Raw genomic sequence first — 21,506 nt, 5'->3', positions numbered from 1 at the left:
AAAAAAAAAAAAAAAAAAAAAAAAAGCCCCCAAAACCTGTTCAACCACATCATGGTAAAAAAAAAAAAAAAAAAAAAAAAAGAACCATCTGATTCGTTCCACCGCCATCCTCAAAAAAAATACATCCCTCTCCTCCATCATCATCATCATCTCCTTCCTAGACCGTCTCTTCTCTCCCCATCTTGACAATCTGCCAAGTACGGCTCAAGCATGCATCCCATCGCCATTCGAGACCCCTCCTCCTCTGGCCCCCCTTCCCCTCACCTGAGCCCAAGGTACGGCAAAACCATCTTCACGTTGGTCCGCGCAAAACAACCAGGATGTGGCGTCGTAAAACAACCAATCAGAACACCATCACTAGACAGATGCAAACGCAGACATGCTCATCCCCCCAAAAAGAGCGTTTTGCCTTGCTTGCCTTGTTTTTTGTTTTCCTTTTTCACTTTTGTTATTTCTCCTAAAGTGGCAATATCGAGGGTCTGGTCCCTCCCCCTTTTTTTTGCTGCTACTTTGCTGCTGCTGCCTTGCTGCTGGTACCCGTGATGGATGGGGATGAGACACACGACGCACCACGGAAACATACACGGAGACTTTCCTCAACTCTCTCCCTGCGCTATTCTTTTTTTACCCTGCCTGAAACCGCTTGCATCACGGATATGCCATAGCGGGCTGCAGGTCTTGCCTTGCTTCATGCTCGAACCTTTTTTGACCGGAGATGGCGTACCTACAGAAAGATAGTCTCGCGTTACACAAGCTTGTTTGCCAGAGGTCCCCAGAGCCGTGGTACTCGACCCCAATCTACCTGGGCTTGTCAGGTAGGATACCGATCCATGACCGGGGGCACGGCTCATCTCCGTATAGTACAAAGCAACACACAAACAAAGTACCTTTCGTGGCCGATTCATCCTCCCCAGTGACTCCAATGCCGAGACGGCAGGCCTTCGGACATCATTCCTTGTCATCCAGTCCCCCAGCGCCTGGCGTTTGTCGGCTATTCGCAACCAATACAGTGACAGCATCGTGTTACACCACCCCGGCCCTCCGCGTCGTCACCACACCACGCAGGGCCATCTGTAAGAACACACAGGCATTCCAGCATTATACCGCTCGTCGGCATTGATAGCTCACCTGCGCGGACAACCATGCACGGCCATTCCTCCTTTGGAATACGAAGTACACAGCATCTAATCAAAGTCAGCATGATTCAAGTCCAGCCTGACAATTGGTGCAGAGAGCAAAGGTCTGCATACGAATATGCACATGATAGATACAAAAATCATACCTCTGAGCACTGACTTGGCGCAAATCTACATACATCTGTCACATTTTCCCCACACCCCAGACCAGCCAGAAGGGGGAGACAGTGTCGTCCATCTCTCTCTCTCTCTCTCTTCTGTCTCATGGTGTTACCCAGTGTGAACACATTCACTATTCTGTAGAGCAGCAGTGTAGAAATGTTTCAAAGGATCCTCCTACGATGGCATCCCAAAACCCGCTGCAAAAGGTTAAGCGCCGGATTTCGAGCCAGGAGGGGGTTTTCGAGCCAGGGGGGTGTGGGTGTGGAACTGGCGGGAGAATGAGTGAGGGGAGGGATTCCTCTCCATCCAATACAGGCGCAGCAAGATGAAAGAGAATCCTCTTCTCGCTAGGTGCTGCGGACTTTGCTTGCAAAGGACTCCAAACAGGATGGTGCAGCAATTGCCGAGCAAACACCGTCACCGCATCCCGTTCCTTTTCTTCATCTCCCAAATCCGGCCACTGTAGGACGGCCTATTGTAACTCGTGTGCAAGAGGAACAATAAGAGAGAAAGCAAACGGACCCGTCCCACCATGAATGCCATGCGTGATCTTCCAAGCGCCGTCGGCTCTTGTCAGACATCCACCGGGACTGGGAGTGCGGCCAGCTGAAAGAAACACCTTGTCAAGATGGCCAGCGGGCAGCAGGTGACACAAATTCTAGGTCAGTCTATAGAGTTTCTAGCGTGACAAGGTGGCAGGGGTCGAGGTGTATGCAGCTTATTTGTGTCAACCAGAGCTTACCTTGAACGTGCCGTAGGCTGACAAAAGTACATAACAGATACTGTATTTGATCGCGTCAATGCTCTTCACTCTCTGAAGAGTATCATAGAGTCTCAAGAGAAGCCTCTCTGCCACTTAGCCAGCCTGCGATCGGTCGCCAAACTCCTACGACCCCAGAGTCGGCATTGTTGCATACTCGGGAACGCGCACATGCTGGACACGGGCCTGCAAGCTATCGTCAAGGCACGAATACCCGGTCGACCCATCGACTTACAGTATCGTACTACGTACTACCAGGCCCATCCATGCTAGCACAACAGGAGTGGCAGATCCGTAGCAGGCCCGGATATAGAACCAATTTGGCTCCTGGCTTACCTGGATGAAGTAGCGGGCTAGGCTTGGTGTAGACTCGGGCCTGGGAATAAATCACCTCTTCTCACCATCAACCTTCCTTTGTGAAACGTTCACTCCGAGGATTGCCAGTTGCGGCAACCAGCTCCCGCCGGGGACGTCATCCGCATCAGCCATTGGCCTCGATACGGCAGAGGATCTGAAGTTCTGAACAAACGGTAAGCCTTGGTCGCCAGCAGACATCGCTTGCGAGGCGGATTGTCGCCGAGCCCCAGCTAGGACGACGGCCGAGTTGCGCGTGCTTTGAAATTGGACTGCGGCTCTGATTGTCGCCGTCTCCCAGTTGGTTGACTTATTGCGACTCCGAAGAGACATCTGGACGTCAACACCCTTCCCCCATTTGCTATGCATACGCACATGGCACCAGCCTCAGCGCCTAGTTGCTGGTCGGAACCACTCACATCCGAGCCTTCTAGACTACTGATCAACTCCCGAACAGCAGTGGCACAACCGGGGGCAAGATGCAGATTGATGCGGCCGACGCCTGCGAGCTGCTTCCTGTCTACCGCTCTGTCGTTTGCCCCAATGGCCCTGTAGGCAAAGCCCTGTAGGCAAAGCCCTGTACAGGTAGCACTTCAATAGTACAGCAGTACGCACTCTCCTGCATTCATCCGACGTGGCATTTGATATCTGCCCTGTGCCGCATCTAGGGCAGTTGAGGCGCAAAGAGCAGCAGGGACCGAGTATACGACGGAAAGTCATGTGTGTCGCACGCACCAACAGTCGATACGCCTGTCTTGCGGCAGCCCGCCCGCCATCTTCACTCTTCATCACGGGGCTTGTGCGATATTCGAGAAGTAGCATAGCAGGAAACCGGGCTCTTCGTTTGCCACGTAGCAGGTTGTAGCAATGTAGGTAGCAGCAGTAGCAGGATATGCTTGCATCATGCCTGCACCGCCCTTTGGTCCTGATGGAGCGCTGCCTGGAATCATTTTCGGTCTTTTGGAGTATGACTCCGTCCAGGATGACACGGGCTCCGCACTGCAACCCCGTCGATCGACCGGCCGGGGCGCGCCGTTAACAGGAGCAAAGCGCAGGCCGCCAGCCGAGGTGCCATTGATGGCCGGATGCGTCGTGCCGCCGTCCTCTCTCATCCCAGCCCTTTCATCTCTCCTTGTGCTTGCTCGCTGCCCGAGCGAGTAAGGGAAGAGCAGAGGCAAGGGGGAGAAGAGAGAGACGAGGTAAACGAGGGAGAAGAGCAGCCCCCTTGCTCTCCGTCCAGCCCATCCTCCAATCGCTCTCGCCAGCTGCTGCTGCTTCATGGACCTCGAGATTGCGAATCCACTTTCCACCGCGTCATTTTCCAGACTGTCGGGACGGAGGGGCGGTGGACTAAGACATGGGTGTTCCGTACAGTGCGGCAGCGCCCTCCCGCGAAACCCGCCCGAAAATACAGGCAAAAGGCAGGTAGAAATGAAAGAGAGCGTGAGACTGAGAGTGAGAGCAACGCCAGCGGTAAGGGGGACGGTGTCGAATCAGCAAGGCGAATGGAGAGCGACACTCAAGTCAAGTCGAGACACTGCATCGTCGATGCCCACCGTCTTGCAGCGGCTATCAATCTGCGGAGCGTTTGGCAGATCGGGGCTGTTGTTCTAGCGAGCGGGATCGATGGGCACATCAGGCGGCCCCGAGGCGCGCCTCCGCCGGCTGGCTCAGCATGGTGGGCACATCTGATACCTTATCTCTGCCTATTCCCGAGCCCATGTTGTCGCGAGCGCCAGCAGCCGAGTCGACGGCCTGCAGGATGGACGAGGCTAGGTCGGCAAAGGGCAGATTTCGTACTTCGTACTCGTCTAGCAACGTGATGGCAAGTCGCAGAGAGACGAGCCAGGGACGCCTTTCCTTGCACCGGCGCCCTGGTTAGGCAATGGAATGGTGCTTCCTCCCGCTTAGCGCATCTATATCCGTACCGATCATGGTTCTCGAGCCCGTGCCTCAGCCCCAGCCGTTCCTGAGCGCTCTGGCAACCCCGGACAGCTCCAGGGGGGGCTCAACTGCCACTGCCAAAGCTACAGCAATCGTAATGGGCTCCTAAGCGATGCGATTCCAGGGCAGCCATGTGCTGACCACACCCTTGTGGCAGGCCATCTCGCATTGCGTGACGGTAATGACGAGCTGAACGGGACAACGAGCGCATGGCGACGAAGCTGTGCCTGGGCCATCTGGTTGGTCCCTCCAGTGTCTGCTGTTTTTATCCGGATGAGCAGGTTGATTGCCGCAGCAGGTAGAGGAGTCAACATGCGCTCTCACCATAACAGCCCGCCAACCTGCCAGTACCATTTGTCAAGATACCAGAAACGAGCAAAGAGCAGCACAACATACCGCCGTCCAGCATGCCAGCCGCTGAAGACACGCTCTGGTGTCATTGTCTATGGGCCCGGCAAGGGCAGCGAGCGAAAAGAGCTTCTCCGCCAGGCAGTATCAACGTAGCATTGAGCAGCGCGTACAGTACAGGGACCGGCGGCATGCGAGGAAGAAAATGGTGACATGAATGCTGGGTGAGGGGACAAGGGGAGGCCACGGATGTACGCGTGAGTGCCGCGGCCGGAGGAGGCCACAGTCTGCGTACTGTGCAAACGGGGAGAGGGGAAGGTGGCATGGGGTCCAAGGTTGTGTTTGGCTGGGCGCTGAGGTGGGCAGGCGCAGGCGCATGTCTGCATATGCAAAGTACTCCGTGCGCGGCTGCAGCTGCGTCGGCACGGTGTGCAAACCGGGGTGTGCGCCTGGACCAGGAAGTACGTACCGTGCAGCTGTGACAGTGCGTGTGCGTGTGGGTGTGTGTGTGAGTGTGTGTGTGTGAGAGAGGAGGAGGAAATGCTCCCCCGAAACCAAGCAAAGCCCTCCTCAGATCCAGCAGAGACACGCCAACCAAGGCCAGACAAGAAACAGGAGCCGCATCTCTCTACCTTATTCTCTTTCCCCCTCTCTTAGTTTGTTCTTTTTCTATTCCAACTCTCCGCCCCTACCTTCCTTCCATCCCTCCACTCCCTCCTACTACTAGTAGTTACTGTGCACCAACACAGACATACTATAACATACCTTACTAAACCTTGCGATACCCTCACCTCCTCCTCCTCTCCCTCTCCCTCCCTCCTCTGCCTCCCTTTTTTTCCCTCCTGTCCCCCTCTCCAAGGATTCCTTGATGCAGCCTCTTCTACAACAAGCAAAGCGCCAACCCGACAGACGGGAAACGGAGGTGTGGGCTCGTCGCGCACTGGACGGCCAAGGCCTGCAACTGGCATGGGCCCATGCCAGCCTGACCACCTTGTTGCGTGTTTGCGGTTCCGCTTCGGCGCCTGTCTCGAGGCCTTGACTGGATGATGCCTTGCCATCTCACTTTTTTTGAATTTTTTTTTTCTATTTTGCTATTTTTTTCCCTCTGAGGCTCTGCCAAGTCGATTTCTCCATGCAAGCATGTTCGGCCACCCCCCCGACATTTTTCTTTTTCCTCCGGTCCGCTGTCTCTCCTCTCTTTTTGCCTTGTCTCGCTTTTTGTGAAAGCCTTTTTTTTTTTTTTTCCTCCTTATTTTTTCCTCAAGTCAATGTGTGACACCCATAGAGCAAAAATGTGAAGATAGGCATCCCTGGGCGGCAACAGCACATTGAGCTTGGAAAATGCTGCAGTGTAGTCTTTTGGTGCATCGACTTATACCGTTAGCAGCAGAGCCCTAAGAAAGAACCAGGCTCTGCCATGCCATGCGGTTTTCTCGAACAGGTGCCAGAATGGGCTCAGAACCCGGGGGGGGGGGGGTGTTTGTCACCTGTACATTTGTCAGGACGTTTGTCACCCGTACATTTGTCAGGACGTTCGACACCCGTGCATTTATCAAGTCCCAGGTAGATGAGCTACCTGTGCCCAAGGATCTCGATGTATTCAGCTCGCCATACCCAGCTACTATATATTTCCTTGCCCGTACTACTTCGTTCAGCAAGTTACTATGAATCCTTAACCTTCTATCCTCGGGATCCCATCGATCACATTACCTAGCAAGCCTGGACTGCTGGCGAACCTTGCTGCTTGTATCCATGTCTGCCCCACTGTATGTAAAAGGAAAACCAAGGTGTTACAGACGAGGCCAAGCTCAACTTGCATTGGATTCTTGATATCTATAAGGCCTCCCTTGTTTTCTCTGGTCATTCCTCGTAGCCATGGCAGCGTAAAGTCTTGTTTAATCAGACAGGATGTATCCAGTATATCCATCCACCTTGCAGTTGTCTCAGGCCGTCAACCTCCCGCCCTCTAGATCACTAGGTAACTCGCCAACATTGATAATAAGAGAACCAGGTAAATAAGATAAGAGAAAACATTAGATAGTAAAAAGAATATGCAAATAGCGAAACTAGAAAAAGAGATGTGTAAGAGTAGCGCATGAAAGTCCAAAAGGAGTGAGTAAGTCTTCGTCGAGAAGATGGAAGCAATCTAAATTACGAAACCAAACAAAGGGAATGTATCGGGTATTCCATCCCAAAACCTTCCGCCATAACCAAAGTGCCGCCCTCTTCCGCCCCTAAGCCGATGCCGTCCCAATGTGTCGAGTTGCCGCACCCTTTGGCTAGCGTCGAGCGCCCATCTCCGATGCAGTCTAAGCAAGACCTGCATCATGGCGCCTTGGGCATTGGATGGTACGCTGATGACACCGGCCGAATGCAAGGGTTGCCGATGGGGTGCTGATTTGCGCCGCTGTGTATCCGTGCCATGTGCTCGCCTCCCGAGGGCACCAGGGCCTCTGACTCCATCTTAATCGGCGCCCGGTTCTCCCACATGTGGGAATCCATCATTTCGCCGTTGACAGACGTCATGTCCTCGTCCCAGCGTTGGTCTCGTGACGGCTCTCGTCGAGCGGCAAATACCTGGTTGATCACGTCGTCTTCATTGTGAGGAGACTGGGAAATCCGTAGCATGTCGTCGCTCACGGTAACGTCGCCGCCGGGCTCTCCTCGACCGGTCGACCGCTTCTTGACAATAGCCTTGCGGCGGCGACGGATGCATTCCTCCATGCCTTCGATATAGATTGGTTCCTCCCATTTGAGGTCGTTGACAATCTTGATCTCAATGTCGCTGGGGCTCAGCAGCATGTTGCGGGAGCCTCCCATCTCAAGGAAGTTGTTTAGTATGATCGAGTATCTGTCCTTCTCCAATTTCTTGAAAGCGGCTCGCAGGATCCTCTCCTATTGAATCAGACAAAGTGGTTAGTATTGCTCCTAATTCAAAGGTAGGAAGTGTATGACGGAGCCGGCAAGGTGTATGCATCTACTTACATCCTCGTCGAGCCACTCGTAGTACTTGGCTCGGCCCCGTTTGAATTTCATCTGGAGCATTTCTTTGCCGTGCCTCTTGTCAAACCTCTTTTGGAAGTCGCCCTGGATACTGTCCCACATGTCCTGCCCGCGCTGGTGGCGGTGTCGCCAGCGAGACTCGAAGATGCACCGCTCTTCCTCGGGGCAATTCTTCTTGATGAGAGGAGGGGCCTCTTGGCCGAAACAGTTCTTGTGTTCGTCGCTGGGGTCGACCTGCTGCTGGCTTCGGAAGGAGGCCCCTTGCCGCTTGGACGACCTCAACTTCTTCACACGAGAACTACCCTGAGCGATGGAGCGCCGACGGGGCGAGCCGCTGGACGACCGGCGAATGGTATCAGCACGGCTGCTGTAGCTGCGGTCGTCTGTGCTGGCCCGCCGAACATTGTTGAAGTGCGACTGCGCCAGCAGGGACGAAGCGTGATTACGCTCCATGTCACGGGGGTGCGGTTCCATGGGCATGTGACGAGCGTCCCGCATCATCATATTGGAGCTTTGGTTTCCCATTTCGAGTGGCACGTAAAAGGATTGCGGCCCCTGGTGATGCATGGAGTGCGTGTCTGGGCCTTCAGACACGCTGAAGGACCCGTAGTACGGCTCTGTTGGAGGGTTGGGCGTGCTGCGGCGGTCATCAGGAGCCATGTAGAAGTCCGACGCTACCGGCACTTGGTTGTTCATGGGCGGGGGGTTTTGCGCGCTCGGTGCGTGCATGTCGAATTGGCTGTTCCACGGTTGGTGATACATTTTGGAGCTGCCCGGAGGTGTCGGGACCTGAGTATAGGGGGTGCTCGGGGGAGCAGGATATTGCGGTGCCAGCTTGCGGATCTGGTGGAGTGGGGGAGAGTTGGTGGTAGAGACGGGAGTGAGAAGGCTAGAGTCGCACGTCGCAGGAACGTTGAAAGAAGACACCTGAGAGGAAAACTCAATTGTCAGCTAGGAAAACAATGGTGTGCAAAGTAAAAAAGGACGGGGGGATGGAAAAAAAGAGACACGGGACGACGAACTGCTCTCTTCCCGAGAGGATACTGGGCGTGGGGACTTGTCTTCCAGGCTGTTTCTTGGAAGGGGAAAGGACGTGCATAGATCACTTACTGCTGAGAAGGGAGCCACTTCTGGATAGGCTGAAGTGCCCGCAGGAGCTATGGATCTGGCCTCAGATAAGCCGTGGGATCCTGCCAGGTCACCTGTGTGTGGTAGACCTGCAGGAATATATTGTTGTTGCTCTACCATGTTCATGCAGGCGGCGCTTGGGTAGGCCTCCTTGGGCGTTGACCGAGTCAAACAGCCAAGGAATAGTATGTGGTGTCGGATAGTGGCGGCAGAGGTAGATAGTCAGTTGCAGCGCGGCCTGTGATGGCTCGGCAACAGAGGGACAGGGATCGAGAACGTTGGCTGCTGGTTTGTGTGGCAAGCCGATGTCCACCAAGTAGGTCGAAGGTATATAAAGAGGTTTGTGAGAAAAGGAAAAGAGTTGACTTTTGGGAAGAAGAAAGAATCGTCGATTCGAAGCCCGTAAAGCGACGTTTATGTATCTGAGTGTGAACAATTGGAGGGCAGGCAGGTTCTGTGAGGTTTGGTGGAGGGGCGGACAGCTTGTAATGAATGGCAGGTGAGCCGCCAAAAGTGTCTGAAGATTCTGCCTACTTCGGCCGCGGCCGCGGTTGGTCAAAGGTATAACGATAGAGTTGGAGATGATCTAGCGGGGGGGGGATGGGGGCCGAGAGAGGTGCAGAAACGGCAGATGAGGAAGAGAGCCTTGCGAGCAGGAACGGAAACAGGAGGAGATGGCACGACTCTTTGTATAAATGGAGGCTCAGATCAACAGCCGAGCGAGCTCTCCAAGGTCGCAGGACCCGTGAGTCGACAAAGCACGGGAACCAAAGTACGAGCACCCCGACGTGGCCTAGTGTGTGCGACCAAGGTGCAGGGATCTTGCTCTCGATCCTAGTCGACCAGGGGGTTCGGGGAGTGCAGGCAGCGTCGTATGGCCTCGAGCTAGGGACCCCGGTCAGCCACAGACAGGGCTGGTGGTGGTTGAATGTACATACAGTGGCAGGCACTGTCGTGCATGAGATAGCCGCCGAGGCGTGCCAGAGCTGGAGATGGGCCTTTGTTGGAGAAACGGTGGGGGCGTGGCCTCGACTCGGCCCAGCTGGGGCGTGCGGACGTGCTCGTGGAGGCTCCACGAATCTGTCAATGGCCGTCGATAGGCACGGCGTGTCTCTGCTTCGCGTCCGACGAGGATCGACTCAAGAGTGTGCGGTGGACACATGACAATAGGAAGGTAATAAGCAGCCGGTGCCGAGGAGATCAAGGTAGAGAACAATCAATAGCGGCGGGGACACTAGGCAAAGGGGACCAGAGATCCAATTGCCCATCTCCCCCGTCGATGATGAGCGAGCACGGGTGACTGCGAGTAATTGCCAATACGCTCAATATAGGGCTTAATTTGCCCTCTTCTTGATTCCATGACGGCGATTGCTCCCGCCAACTTCAGGTCGCAACGACCTCGACTCACAACGGTTAGGGCACGGAATCTTGCGGATCCGGCACTGGCACAGACCAGATAAGATGAAAAGAGGGGAATGGATGATGAGAGCAGTACCCCAGGTAGTTGTCAAACAATAGAAACTCCCTGTAACGGTTATCAAAGGCCACGAATAGGCGTCTTGCACGAGAGTGATCGCTCCAAGATTGCCACTGACGTATTTGATCAGCCCCCGAAGGATCTGGGGAGAGATGAGATTCTAACAGCTCAAAGTGCGTCCGCGAACGAATGGACCCTGCAGGAGCTGAGGCGAACTGCGCTGGATAAGGAGGATGCTCACCAGACCTTGTTTTCAAACTAATCTTGTATTTCCCCAATACTCCGCAGAGCCTCAGACGTACACGGATCCATGGCGCCATCCAGCGTAAAGTCATTTCTGTCTGCTGCTTCGAGGCCCGAACTCCCCGCGGGCGCCTTGGAAGCGAAACAGAACAAGCTAATCTCTCTGCCATCTCAGCCGTGAGCTGGAGGCCACAGAAGAGCAAATACTATCCGAGATGAAGGAAGGTGGGAATTGTATGCAAGGCCAGAGGCAGCCGCCACGAGAGACGATAGGCGTAGTGTGATGGCGACATGCGTTCTGCTAGCTCTCCGTAGCGGCTACATAAATGCAGTGAGGTTCAAGCCGCAAAGTAGAGACACCCCAGACGTACGCTGTACCTCCCGTAGGGCATACCGTAGAGCAGCAGAGCAGAGCCAATGCCAGAAGGGCCGGAGGAGAGACACATCGATTGCCGAGATCGTACTAGCGAGCGCTCTGCTAGCCCGCCGCCTCGAATGTGACAGATGGAGATGGCAACCTTGAAGTGAGGGAGCCTCAATAGCCTGGAGCGGCCGAGAGCAGGATCCGCCGCGTGGAGAAGCGGAAGGCGCAAAGCAGAGACCGCTGCTCGCTCTGGGGCTGTTTTGGCTGAAGTGCCACTGCCGGCCTGATCGGGGCTAGCGTGGGCAAGACGCAATTGCCCGTCTTCTCAGTGGTCGCTTCTCTCAGGTAGTACCTACCTTGGGCACGAGAGAAATGGCCGAGGTATTCCAGACGTGCCCAGCAGTAGCGGTACCTCGTAGGAGGTGGATATATTGGCGAGCAATAGCCCCGGAAGACGTACCCATTGCGAAACAATACCTCGTACGTAAACAAACCTGAACTCAATGCACTTGCTCACCTCATTTATTCGACGGTTCATCTCGACGGCAGGAGCATGGGCACTTGCCTTTCTGTACGGAGAACCTACTGTGCTGTGGAAAGGGCACCTGCCTCCTCCAGACTCCACACCAATGCCGCCAGAGATGGGGCAAGTGCAAGGCAGTCGTTGCGTGCGTACCGGACCTCACTGCAGGCAAGGTACCTACTTAGGTTCCTGACTTGTACGTCAACCACGTCAAATCGTTCATCGTCCTCACCTCAAGTCGTACTGCAGAGCAGCTCCAGGCACTGTGAAGATCCAGCGGGCAGGTAAGGTAAAAAAAGTACCTGGTCAATGGTCAAGGTGAGGTGCGCAAAACCCTCTCCCTGTCTGCCTTGATTCCAGAAACCCACCACGGCACTGCCATCGCAATCATCCACAGTGCGGCCCAATTCGCGGCCCAAATGCTCCCAAGGAGTCGACAGTGGGTGTGTAAGTGTTCTTCGAGTTCTATGCCTACGGTGCTGCTGCCCACAGATCTTCTCTGACGAATCTGCATCTGTCAGAGTAGGGGCACCAGGCCAGATAATCCATCCCACAAGGGAAGCCAAGCGATCCCGAGCCATACAAGCAGTTCGCTTCCCGGCGTGCCCTGCGCCCTTAGTTACGCCTATTTCCTCGAGCCAGCATCTCATCCGCATTGCCGCTAGCGTTCATGTTCGAGCCCCGCGACCCTCGACGTCTCAGAAGCCTCTACTCCACGGGCCTGGTACTGGCCTCCTTCGTGAGCAAATGAGCTAGCACCGGGTCGATAGCCATAGACGATATGGCCCCTGACTGTGTTTTCCGGACAACGTACCCGTCATCGGCCCACACAAGGGCAGACGATCGTCGAAGCCAGCTGATACGCCGTCGCGAACGACGGCTGTGTACGATGGGCAAGAAGCGTCTTTTGTCGACATTGCTATACAAGCCTACAAGCCTAAGCATTGTGCCTACCTAGTATGCCTCGAGTGTACCAGGCAATGGCAGCCGGCAGAGCAGGGTACTATCTGATCTGCCGCCTCCGATTCGCATGCGTGAGCCTATTGAAGCTGCTTCCCTGCCTGGCTCCGATCAGTGGGTTTGCCTCAAAACAAACTGTAGAATGAGAGTCAATGATAGCCATCAACTGGATGCCCCTTGAAGGGGGCACAAGAGTGCTTTGTCGCCGAAGCTGATCATCTGGTGGATCGTGGCTGTTAGCCAAGGGAATGCTAAAACCTGTCTTCGCTCATTCATTTGACATTCAATCAACCGCATCACATTATTCAAGGGCCTGCTAGGCTGGGTAATTGTGTATTCAATAGGTGCCAAGCCAAATTAGCGCAGCGAAGCTTGCCGCGAAATGCTCCGTGCTCATACGCACAGCTAGTAGAATCGACTCTTGACGCCTCTGGCACAGCACCGTTGCGGTGTTCCTGAGGCAAATCCCGCAGGGGACATCAGCCAGTCTTCAGCAGCGGCGGAAAGGCCGAGCATGCTGCGAGTTACTCTCAACATCAACATCTTTCCTGTTTGTCTATCCTTCTAATGGGGGCTACATTATCATGCCCTCGAGCAATCGGCCGTGTTTCGGATATCGCCGCCTTTGAGCCTCATTCAGCTCTTGACATGGCCAGAGAATATCACGTCCCGCTTTGTACAGTGCGGCCATCCCAACAAGCATGTTTTGTTTCGAAGCGCCGTACGAGGACGCTAAGCCAGCGACCATGGGCCAAGTCAAGCTCAGAGGCCTAGGGGGAGGTACACGACAAACGAGCCTGACCCTGAAGAGAAACATGCTCTCTGATCCTCGTCGTGGCCCATGCACACATTGCTCGACAAGTCAAAGGCCGCATCCGCCCATTCTGTCCGATGAGCCCCGTCCAGAGTGGTATCAACGCAGCATGCCCTGCCTCAATTTCCACGTTGTCGGGACCGCACGGTACCATCCTCATACCTCGCGCGGCGGAGTCGTGGACTTTTGGTTCTAGGCCACGACAGGCCAATCCGCAATGGGACCACGCGGACTTCGTCCGAGACGCAGCGGTTCCTGTGTGGCAGTGACCAAGCAAGGTGCCTGAGCCTGCCTGTCAAGCCTCAACATGGGATGTGCGGTTTGCGCAGGCAGACCCATCTCTTCATCGCCCGCTGTAGAGTTGGGCTCACCGACAGCACACATAGCTCCCATAGCACTGCCGATGCGATCGCGCCAACACTGGAAATGTCTCTACTCTACAAGCACAGCTCTGCAGTTCCAGGTAGCGGCACATCACAAGAGTGTGGAGAGCCATCACGCAGTCGAATAGATGACCACCGACTGACGGCAGTGGGCGTGCGTGCGGTGGCACCACACCATCCCCCATGCCCTTATCTGCACGCATCTCAGTGGACGGAGTACGAAGTACATCGTGGTGCTCGAGAGGAGGGAGAATTTCGAAGTGGAGTGAATGAATCACTTGCCCACGCAGAGCCGTCAGTCGACAGGCAGAAAAGGTGCCGAGAGTAACTGGCCGAGCCAATGGACGAGTATCATCCGACCTGGGAGGCCGGATAGGGGGATGCCCGTCTGGGCTGAATGGCAGCTTTCATTTTTTTTTTCTTTTTTTTCTTTTCCCTCCTCCCTCTCGCACTGCTGGCTCAGGCGGACGAAGCAAGAGACTTCGGCCCCGCGTCTGGCCACTCATCTGATGGCGCAGTGCCCCACTGCGCTAATGCACACTAGCATAGTGCGATCCGTCCCGTCGGGACGCGCTAGCAAGGATAACTCGGCCTAGCATTGGCCAGAGACAGCGCACGCCCCCTCCACCAGCCTGACATCCCTGCAACTGTCCGCACAGCCCCTGTGCGGCCAATGGGCGCCCTCTCCGGACGTGGAGGCTAGTCCCGAAGCAGAGCGCCTACGCGCGCGTCTACCCGCTGTGAAACGGCCTGCCATTGGGTACCGACAGCGCCGTAAGCGAGCCTGCGCTGCAACTGCAACAACAGCAGACATCGCTCGCTGCACGGCCAACACACAACCATCCATACCCTCACTATTCCCAGACGGCTCCTGTCGGTCGGCCAACGCCGCTTTCTGCTCTGATTTTCGCCTGCTCTGCCGCACCCTCGCTGGCTGCTGATGGGCGGCGCTCGCTGCCGCCCTGAGTGCACTTGCTCTTGCTGCTGGCCTGCTCCCTCTCCGATTGCTACCTCGGCCGCGTTTCGCAATTCTGCAGCGTTGTTTTCCCATCACCGCTACGCGAACGCCTATGGTCGGGAGGACGACCACAGGGCACAGCGATATACCCACTTTTGATCCTTGGTAGCGGCCTTGGTCCGCTTCGCCGCACCCGGAGACTTACTACGAAACCATGGACGAGACAGCCTTGCGTTGAGCCATCCCACAGCCTTACATGGCGCTATTTGGAAAATCCCCCTGTTGGCATCCTTTTCGCCGACGTGGGCAACCAAACACAGGCAGAAGCATTTGGTTCTTGCCGGTTGACCTTGCCCCTGCGCTCTTCCCTAGCCGTTCTACGTTCCGGATGAGTTGCTCCCTATGCAAATCGATACCGTTGGTCAGAGACATGGAACACGATACGGCAGCTAACAAGCAATTTCCTTGCCAGGAGCACGTTGCTTCTGGCGCCTCTTCCTCTATTTTGCCCAGTTCCCGCTTGTCCCGGCCCTTTCACGTTATCGCCGTGCGGACATGTGGAGGTCTTCCGCTCCCGACTGCCATCTTTTACTCGGTGGCATAACCGGCGGCTATCTCGACTGCGGATGCTCACGCTTGCTGATCGTTGGTGTTGTTCACATCTAAGCGCCAGCTTTGGAACCACTGCCGCAACTGCGATTGCCGCCTGTCTGTTATGTCTCGATGAATTTCACCTCCCCTCACAGCTTCATCCGCGTCTGCAAGACAGCTCTCATTAGCCGCGATGTGGCCAACGACGGAAAGACACGTCAAGGAGCGGCAGATGGCTTACCGTATTTGATCACCTAGCTTCTGTGCGACGTCGTGATCTGTCCGCATCGTTCTGATGTGAAGCCAACTGGGCGCTACCGGGCTGTTGGGCCCTGTTTTGGCTGGCTCTTCTCCCCCTAGAGAGGGGAGGGGGCCAATGTCTCCCCGCTCGTCTGCTCAGTTTCCCGTCCCTTGCGCTTCTTCTCTACGTGCGGCGTACGTTGCCTGGCAGCATGTTGGCTCAAGCTTCTGGACAAGCTCATGCTTTGGAAATCAAACGGTCCGCCGCAAGGCGTTAAGGTGCGAGAAAGCCGGCATCTACCAACAGGTTATCTTGCACCTCTTCGACGACCTGAGAAAATCCCACCGCATGACTGACTTTCAATCGGCCGTCGTATTGAATTATGCACTTTGGCTGCGTCACTCCGCGCCCCTGCAGCACCCGTTTATGAGTATCCGCATTTGTGCTCGCAATCACGCCTGCAAAGTCATCGTTTGCCTTGTTGGGATATAGCTCGATGTGTCATGTCTCCTCCCGCCTGCCACCAATGTCACAATCCCCTTACAGAGCTTTCTGAACCAACTCAGTTGCTGCAGATCTCGCAGCACTTGTCTAATCGAAGGGCTGCACCGCACATACAAGACATATCTGCAACCCTTTTCAGGAGATTCTGCGAGCTCGAGGCCAAGCGGTCTCCTGTGAAATCTCTACAATGAGACAGGGCCAAGATTCGTCAGACGATTCTCCTCACTGGAAGAGTCCGAGCTGTGGCCACTTGCTCTCCCGCACCAACCCTTTCCCCGGAATAACGCGGCTCAGCGATGTCAGGAGCTACTATTGGCTACACACAGCAACCGCAGGATCCAACAGTTCCGCTCTTTGGACCGATGGAATGCTCAAGTGGGAGGGCCTCGATTCACGAGGAGCAAGAGAAGATCGGTCCTGCGCTCAGGATTCAGGCGGCGGCAGGTCCCTTTCCACATCGATCCCTGGCCTCAAGCGTGGATGGATGTGGGACAGGTCGATTAGAGTCAGTGACACTTCTTTCATGTATTGGTGGCCTGCTGCTCCTCTTCTCTCTCCTCATTCCCACCGCCATGCATGCGGACACTGGCAAATGGGACCTTGTCGTTTAGGGGGTTCTCCGCTGTTCCGCTACCGTCCTGTTGACTCCATTCGGACCACTGGTTACTCTGCAGACTTTTGCCCGTGTCATGGCACTTCTATGGTTTCGCTCAGGGTCACTCTATGAACCACGCTACTTCTCCTCGACTTGCTAGCGAGTACGCATCCGCACCAATCCTCTACATGCAAGTGTATGACATAGTTGCAAACAGTATCCGCGTCAGCCAGCCAATAGTGGTTGGGGAGGGTGGCTCCTCCATCCCTTGCAACTCGGTCACTTTCCTTGCCAGATTTGCTGAAGGAGGAGGAAAAGCTCATTTAAGAGCAGTTTTCGTGGCAATGGGCAAGCTTCAGACAGCATCTCCTCTGTTGAGATGCGTGATCTCGTCCAGGCAGATCGTACGTCACTCTCACGCTCTGGCTTTCCTCGGACGCCATGCTCATCTCAGGATCGTATCGGCGGATATCTCCAGAGATGAGAACTGCGCTTGTGCCGATTTCAAGGTGGTCTGTTCCCTCAATGGCGATTCTGAGTTGCCATACACCCACACGCTCTACAGACAGCTCACAGCAAGCCAATAAGGAGACATGGCCATAGCAAATAGCCAAGTGAAGTCAAACACCGGCTATCTATAGAGTACCGAGCGCACAGTACACCTTCGTGTACCGTATGTTACATAGAAGGGGGGTCTATGTAAAAGGGCGGGAGCTCGAGAGAGCGTTTGCATTCTTCATGAAGCTTGGGGTCTAATCCTAGCGAGGAAGCGCCAAGCGAGGCGACGAGGTTCAAGGAGCACCTAGTGGGCAGTGCACCTTTCTGAAGTCATCGATTCCCTTGGATTTTCGCCTCAATCTTGCGTCGCCGGAACCAGGCCTTGCCTCCGGGGGATCAGGGACTTTCCCTTCTCACTTGTGTGCGAAAAGAGCTGTGGATGCTCACCACAGATCAAAATTCGAGTAGCGCTTGCTTTTGGTACGAGATGATCTGGTTCATCATCATCATCGGTACGTGCCTGGTATCCCCTCGCGTTGACATGTGGGCAAATTGCATGCTTGCATAATCTAACATCGATGGTGATCCTAGACAATCCGCTGGCCATGTGTCCGCGGAGGCACCATGCTTGCTTGTCGCGCACTGGGGATACTATCGCAGTCACCTTTTGCTCTGCTCAGGGCATGGGGTTCCTCCCTGCTCTACCTTATTGCACGCCCGGCAGTGAGAATCTCCCAGATTCCTCATGCAAGCATGCAGAATCCACAGCTTCCACCACCCCGTGATGGTCCCGTCTTTATCGTCATCTTCATAATCTCTATCTCGCAGGCTCCCCAACAAGATTTAAGCGGGCATGCTGCATAGTGTCGACTTGCAGACACACAGGCGCGATCCGGACGAGTGCGCCCAACGCTGTCGTTGCTCGTAGATCCCCAGACCTCTGGCTGGATCGCGCGCAGCAAAGCCTGCCGGCAGTTCCATCTTTGCGGCGGCGACTTGTCGCCTCTCAAAAGTCTCCGCTATGCCGCAAGATGAAGGCGTATCGCAGAGGCCCTCGTCATTCGTGTTGGCTCCCTCTCTCGATACCCCAGGCCTTGTCCCCTTGTGTACTGCCTCCTTCTCTCTTCTGTTCCCCTCTTTTTTTTTTTTAGTTTTATCATTTCCATCTTCCTATTCCAAATACTGTCTACCCTGCCCTGGAAGGAATGAGACGGGGTCCTTGGCTGCTGTTGGTTGACCGACGCAGATTGGTTTGTCCCTCGATCGGTTTTAGACTTGACAAAGCCAGCACGCACGCCCCCCTTCTCCTCTCCCCACTTGGGTAAATCAAGGCCGTCTTCGTGGTCGATACCAAGGAGTGGCCAAGGCATTGTCTCCTAGTCTGTTTTCAGAGCCTGGAAACGGTGAATTGGAGGAGTGGAAAATCTTACAGACCCATCCTAGGAGTGAGGAGAGGAGGGCGGGGGGAGGGGGGTGCGTGATTGCTGTGACGCCCAATCGCCTCACCTCGTTCGACAAGATGCTTTGACTGGCATCGGTTGACGATTGTGTAGGGCCGAAGCGGCAAATTTGCTCGTCAGCCTGGCGTCGGATGCTTGAGAGTGACGTGCTGGTTGGTCTTCGTTTGGGCAAGAGTTGTGGCCCTGAGTCGTTCGTCATTTCGGTTCGAGCATGATTCTACCAGAGATGTGCGCCTCAAACAAGGCAGACTCTAGGGTTTGCGAGTGGAGGGAGGTTGATTGCGCCTCTCTTTTGCTTTATATGCTCATCGTGTATTGGAGAGAGACTTCGGAGCCCATGTGGCCTCTTTTTGGGCCGGCCGGGTTTTGCGGCCTCGGGACGGCCAGTTCGGGAGGCCAAGCGCGACGACCCGCCACGACACAGCCGGCATATAAGTACTACGGTATGAGGTATGACTATGGAAACTACCCGGGGCTGCGATTATACGTGCGCAAGCAGATGAGGGCAGGATCTCTCGCGAGACAGTGCTCTTGCTCCCTCCGCCTCGGGGCTGTTGTGTGATGACATGCCCAGCAGGCGGCAGCTAGGAAAAACTAGGCGCAACGGCATCTGGGTTTTCGAACCGGCAATTTGCAGGAAGGGCGAGATTCGGGGGCCCCCTCCTGTTGGCGGCTTCATCCGCTCTTCCCGTTTGAATCTTGGGGGGGCTGTCGTTGGCATGAGGCCTAACAGCAACATGAACAACAACGGCAACGGCAGTGGCAGCGGCAGCTGTTTCGCGGAGAAATAGAAGAGCGCAAACGGTCTTATTCTTTTTCTCCCTTGTTTCCACCCCTTTCCAGACGAGAGAGGACTTGGAGTGCAACGGTGAAGCGACCTAGGCGAACAATGAACGACCAACAGCAACGAAACCTATATGGAATTGCAACCGCGTCGAAGGAGAAATGCTACCGTGATATTTGGAATTAGTTGTGAGTTGGCGGCGGGTAAATTGCAGATTTGCTACCTGATTAGGGGAGAACGGGGCCACGACTGCCCGCTGGTTTGTTGGTCCGAGGGTGAATTCTGATATCCCGAGGGGCTGGGTAGGAAGAGTATCCTCGTTCCTATCACCATCTATTGCATACCCTTACTTGTTTTGTTACTACCCATGAGGGCCATTTGACTGACCCTGGATGTGCCAAGTGCAGGATGCAGAACTTATTGTTTTCGTACTCAGGCTATTTTGACTATTCTTATCATTATGATTATTTGATTTGCTCGGTCATGGAACGGGAAGAGGGTAATATGACAAAAAATTTGGGTGTTGAGCGCCTGGGTTCACAGCCGAATGTAGCATTGTGTTTTTCCAGTTGTTGTTGTTTTTGTGCCTTGGTTTGTTTCCCAACCCCCTTTTTATTGGGAGGTCCAGGGGTCTGAACCAACACCAGATGGATGGATTATGTAGTAGTATTTCGTTTAGCAATCCTTGACGTGATGGGAAGAAGTGAGAAGGGGTGAAAGGAAGATTGTGAATGACACTGGACATGCTGTGCTCGTATTTTTGGTTTCAGTTGACTTGTACGTTTGGTGATTTTGGGTCTTTCTTCTGAGCGAGGGTTGACGGGGATATGAGCTTGGGGGTTTGTTGCCTCTTCGAGGATAATTTGGAGGACGAGTGGCAATTATTTGATCGTCTTTTCCGAGCAATGTTTGGCGTGAAGAGGGTTGTTTCGGCATAAAGAGGAGTGAGTTGTCTCTCTGGACGGTTTGGGCTTTTCATCTGCATCAAGAGTAATCGGTCTTGTTTTCGAATACTAGGGTACAATCCTCTTTGGCCGGTTTCAACGAGGATATGGCCTTGATGTTGGCCTCTAGATGCGTCGACTAAAAAAAAGGATGAATTGATAGGATTGTGTCATTATGGCATCGAATTCGAGTGTTGCCACAGTCCTCTCTTTTGCTCTTCTCCCTTCTCCTCTGTGGAAGTGAGCGTATTGCTTTCTCTATAGCGTTTCATTAGCTTGTGTAGTGGTAGTGGTAGTTCTCTTGTATGCTCTTTAAACTTTCTCACTCCATTCCTCCCCGTCTCCGTTGATACGTCTTGTTCTCTTGAGTACAGACATCCACGCGTATTTATTGCGGAAATCGCTTAGGCGAAGCACATTGGTATCTATTCGTCTGTCTATGGAATTCAAGGCTGCTTCACCCGCATCACGGTCTTGTCAAGTAGCCTAAGCAGACTGAATATGCGTTCCAATACATACATGTCATGGAAAAGCCGCCATTACATATTGAAGCGTAATGGCGAAAGTATGATTCCCGATTAAAGTTTTGAGAATTGCTTAGTTTCCGGAGAGGCGCACTATAGGCCGAATGAAACATGGATTCGAAGACTTCGTCACGTAAAAGGGTAGACTGAAATAGAGGCAAAACAACTAGCAAAGACACATCGAAAGGACTCTTCTTTCAAATCCTGGACTGGCCTCATACTGCCTCGGTTTGCTCTACCACTGTGATCTAACTGTCAACCCATAAGGACGATGACTCTGAGAGCAATTGGGTATACTCCAACGATGGATATCCAAGGCCAGCAGAGAGCAGATAGGCAACAAAGTCCCATGTCTGACAATCAATCTTTATATACAAATCAACTCAATGAGTAACTCTTGCTGTGAGTACTTGCTGTTGTGACGAACCGGTTCTGGGGAACCTGTAGATAGGCAGGCCGTTCGCTGCTAAGTGTAGCTAGGCCGCACTTAGGATTAAATAGAATGCCTGTTTATGTTTATATTAGCAGTAGGCTAGGTTAGACTTACAGGCAGTCTTGTTATATAGCTAGTAATACTTGCAGTAGATATCTAAGTTCTAATCTAGTTATATTATTACTGTGGTGTGTTAATAACTAGCTATTTAAACTATTTAAATAAGTAATATAAATATAACTTATATATCTAGTTATCTTAATATCCTTAATATACTTAATCCTTAAGTTTATTAAGTTATCTTTAACATACTTAATCCTTAAGTTTATTAAGTTATCCTTAATATACTTAATAATTAATTTTATTAAGTAGCTT

General features: G+C 53.8%; 8 protein-coding genes across 8 annotated transcripts; 3 read left to right on the top strand and 5 right to left on the bottom strand.

The window, feature by feature from the left end:
• Positions 1-3,315: 3,315 nt before the first annotated feature.
• CCMA1212_005606 (uncharacterized protein) lies at positions 3,316-4,860 on the top strand (the record flags this gene model as incomplete). Its single annotated transcript, XM_073702860.1, has 3 exons — positions 3,316-3,377; positions 3,455-4,090; positions 4,446-4,860. The coding sequence occupies 3 exons, from the start codon at positions 3,316-3,318 to the stop codon at positions 4,858-4,860; spliced, it is 1,113 nt and encodes a 370-aa protein (XP_073558446.1).
• Positions 4,048-4,347, bottom strand: CCMA1212_005607 (uncharacterized protein; the record flags this gene model as incomplete). The annotated part of the gene is made up of 2 exons (XM_073702861.1): positions 4,048-4,286; positions 4,341-4,347. The coding sequence occupies 2 exons, from the start codon at positions 4,345-4,347 to the stop codon at positions 4,048-4,050; spliced, it is 246 nt and encodes an 81-aa protein (XP_073558394.1).
• A 2,169-nt stretch (positions 4,861-7,029) lies between the features above and the next one.
• Positions 7,030-8,961, bottom strand: CCMA1212_005605 (uncharacterized protein; the record flags this gene model as incomplete). The annotated part of the gene is made up of 3 exons (XM_073702859.1): positions 7,030-7,599; positions 7,690-8,634; positions 8,818-8,961. The coding sequence occupies 3 exons, from the start codon at positions 8,959-8,961 to the stop codon at positions 7,030-7,032; spliced, it is 1,659 nt and encodes a 552-aa protein (XP_073558393.1).
• Positions 8,962-10,726: 1,765 nt separating this feature from the next.
• CCMA1212_005604 (uncharacterized protein) lies at positions 10,727-11,383 on the bottom strand (the record flags this gene model as incomplete). Its single annotated transcript, XM_073702858.1, has 3 exons — positions 10,727-10,873; positions 10,927-11,202; positions 11,276-11,383. The coding sequence occupies 3 exons, from the start codon at positions 11,381-11,383 to the stop codon at positions 10,727-10,729; spliced, it is 531 nt and encodes a 176-aa protein (XP_073558437.1).
• A 2,200-nt stretch (positions 11,384-13,583) lies between these two features.
• Positions 13,584-13,952, bottom strand: CCMA1212_005603 (uncharacterized protein; the record flags this gene model as incomplete). Its single annotated transcript, XM_073702857.1, has 1 exon — positions 13,584-13,952. A coding segment is annotated over one exon (369 nt), but the record flags the coding sequence as incomplete, so codon positions are not given.
• Positions 13,953-14,945: 993 nt separating this feature from the next.
• On the top strand, positions 14,946-15,161 carry CCMA1212_005602 (uncharacterized protein; the record flags this gene model as incomplete). The annotated part of the gene is made up of 1 exon (XM_073702856.1): positions 14,946-15,161. The coding sequence occupies one exon, from the start codon at positions 14,946-14,948 to the stop codon at positions 15,159-15,161; it is 216 nt and encodes a 71-aa protein (XP_073558451.1).
• Positions 15,162-16,080: 919 nt separating this feature from the next.
• Positions 16,081-17,075, top strand: CCMA1212_005601 (uncharacterized protein; the record flags this gene model as incomplete). Its single annotated transcript, XM_073702855.1, has 2 exons — positions 16,081-16,388; positions 16,568-17,075. 2 exons carry the CDS (start codon positions 16,081-16,083, stop codon positions 17,073-17,075), a joined length of 816 nt encoding a protein of 271 aa, XP_073558395.1.
• Positions 17,076-17,829: 754 nt separating this feature from the next.
• Positions 17,830-18,645, bottom strand: CCMA1212_005600 (uncharacterized protein; the record flags this gene model as incomplete). The annotated part of the gene is made up of 3 exons (XM_073702854.1): positions 17,830-18,122; positions 18,170-18,362; positions 18,421-18,645. 3 exons carry the CDS (start codon positions 18,643-18,645, stop codon positions 17,830-17,832), a joined length of 711 nt encoding a protein of 236 aa, XP_073558449.1.
• Between the last annotated feature and the right edge of the window lie 2,861 nt (positions 18,646-21,506).

Source organism: Trichoderma ghanense (assembly GCF_004382785.1).
Source record: "Trichoderma ghanense strain CCMA-1212 chromosome Unknown scaffold_6, whole genome shotgun sequence".
Taxonomy (NCBI): domain Eukaryota; kingdom Fungi; phylum Ascomycota; class Sordariomycetes; order Hypocreales; family Hypocreaceae; genus Trichoderma; species Trichoderma ghanense.
This window is presented reverse-complemented; position numbering and strand designations above follow the sequence as displayed.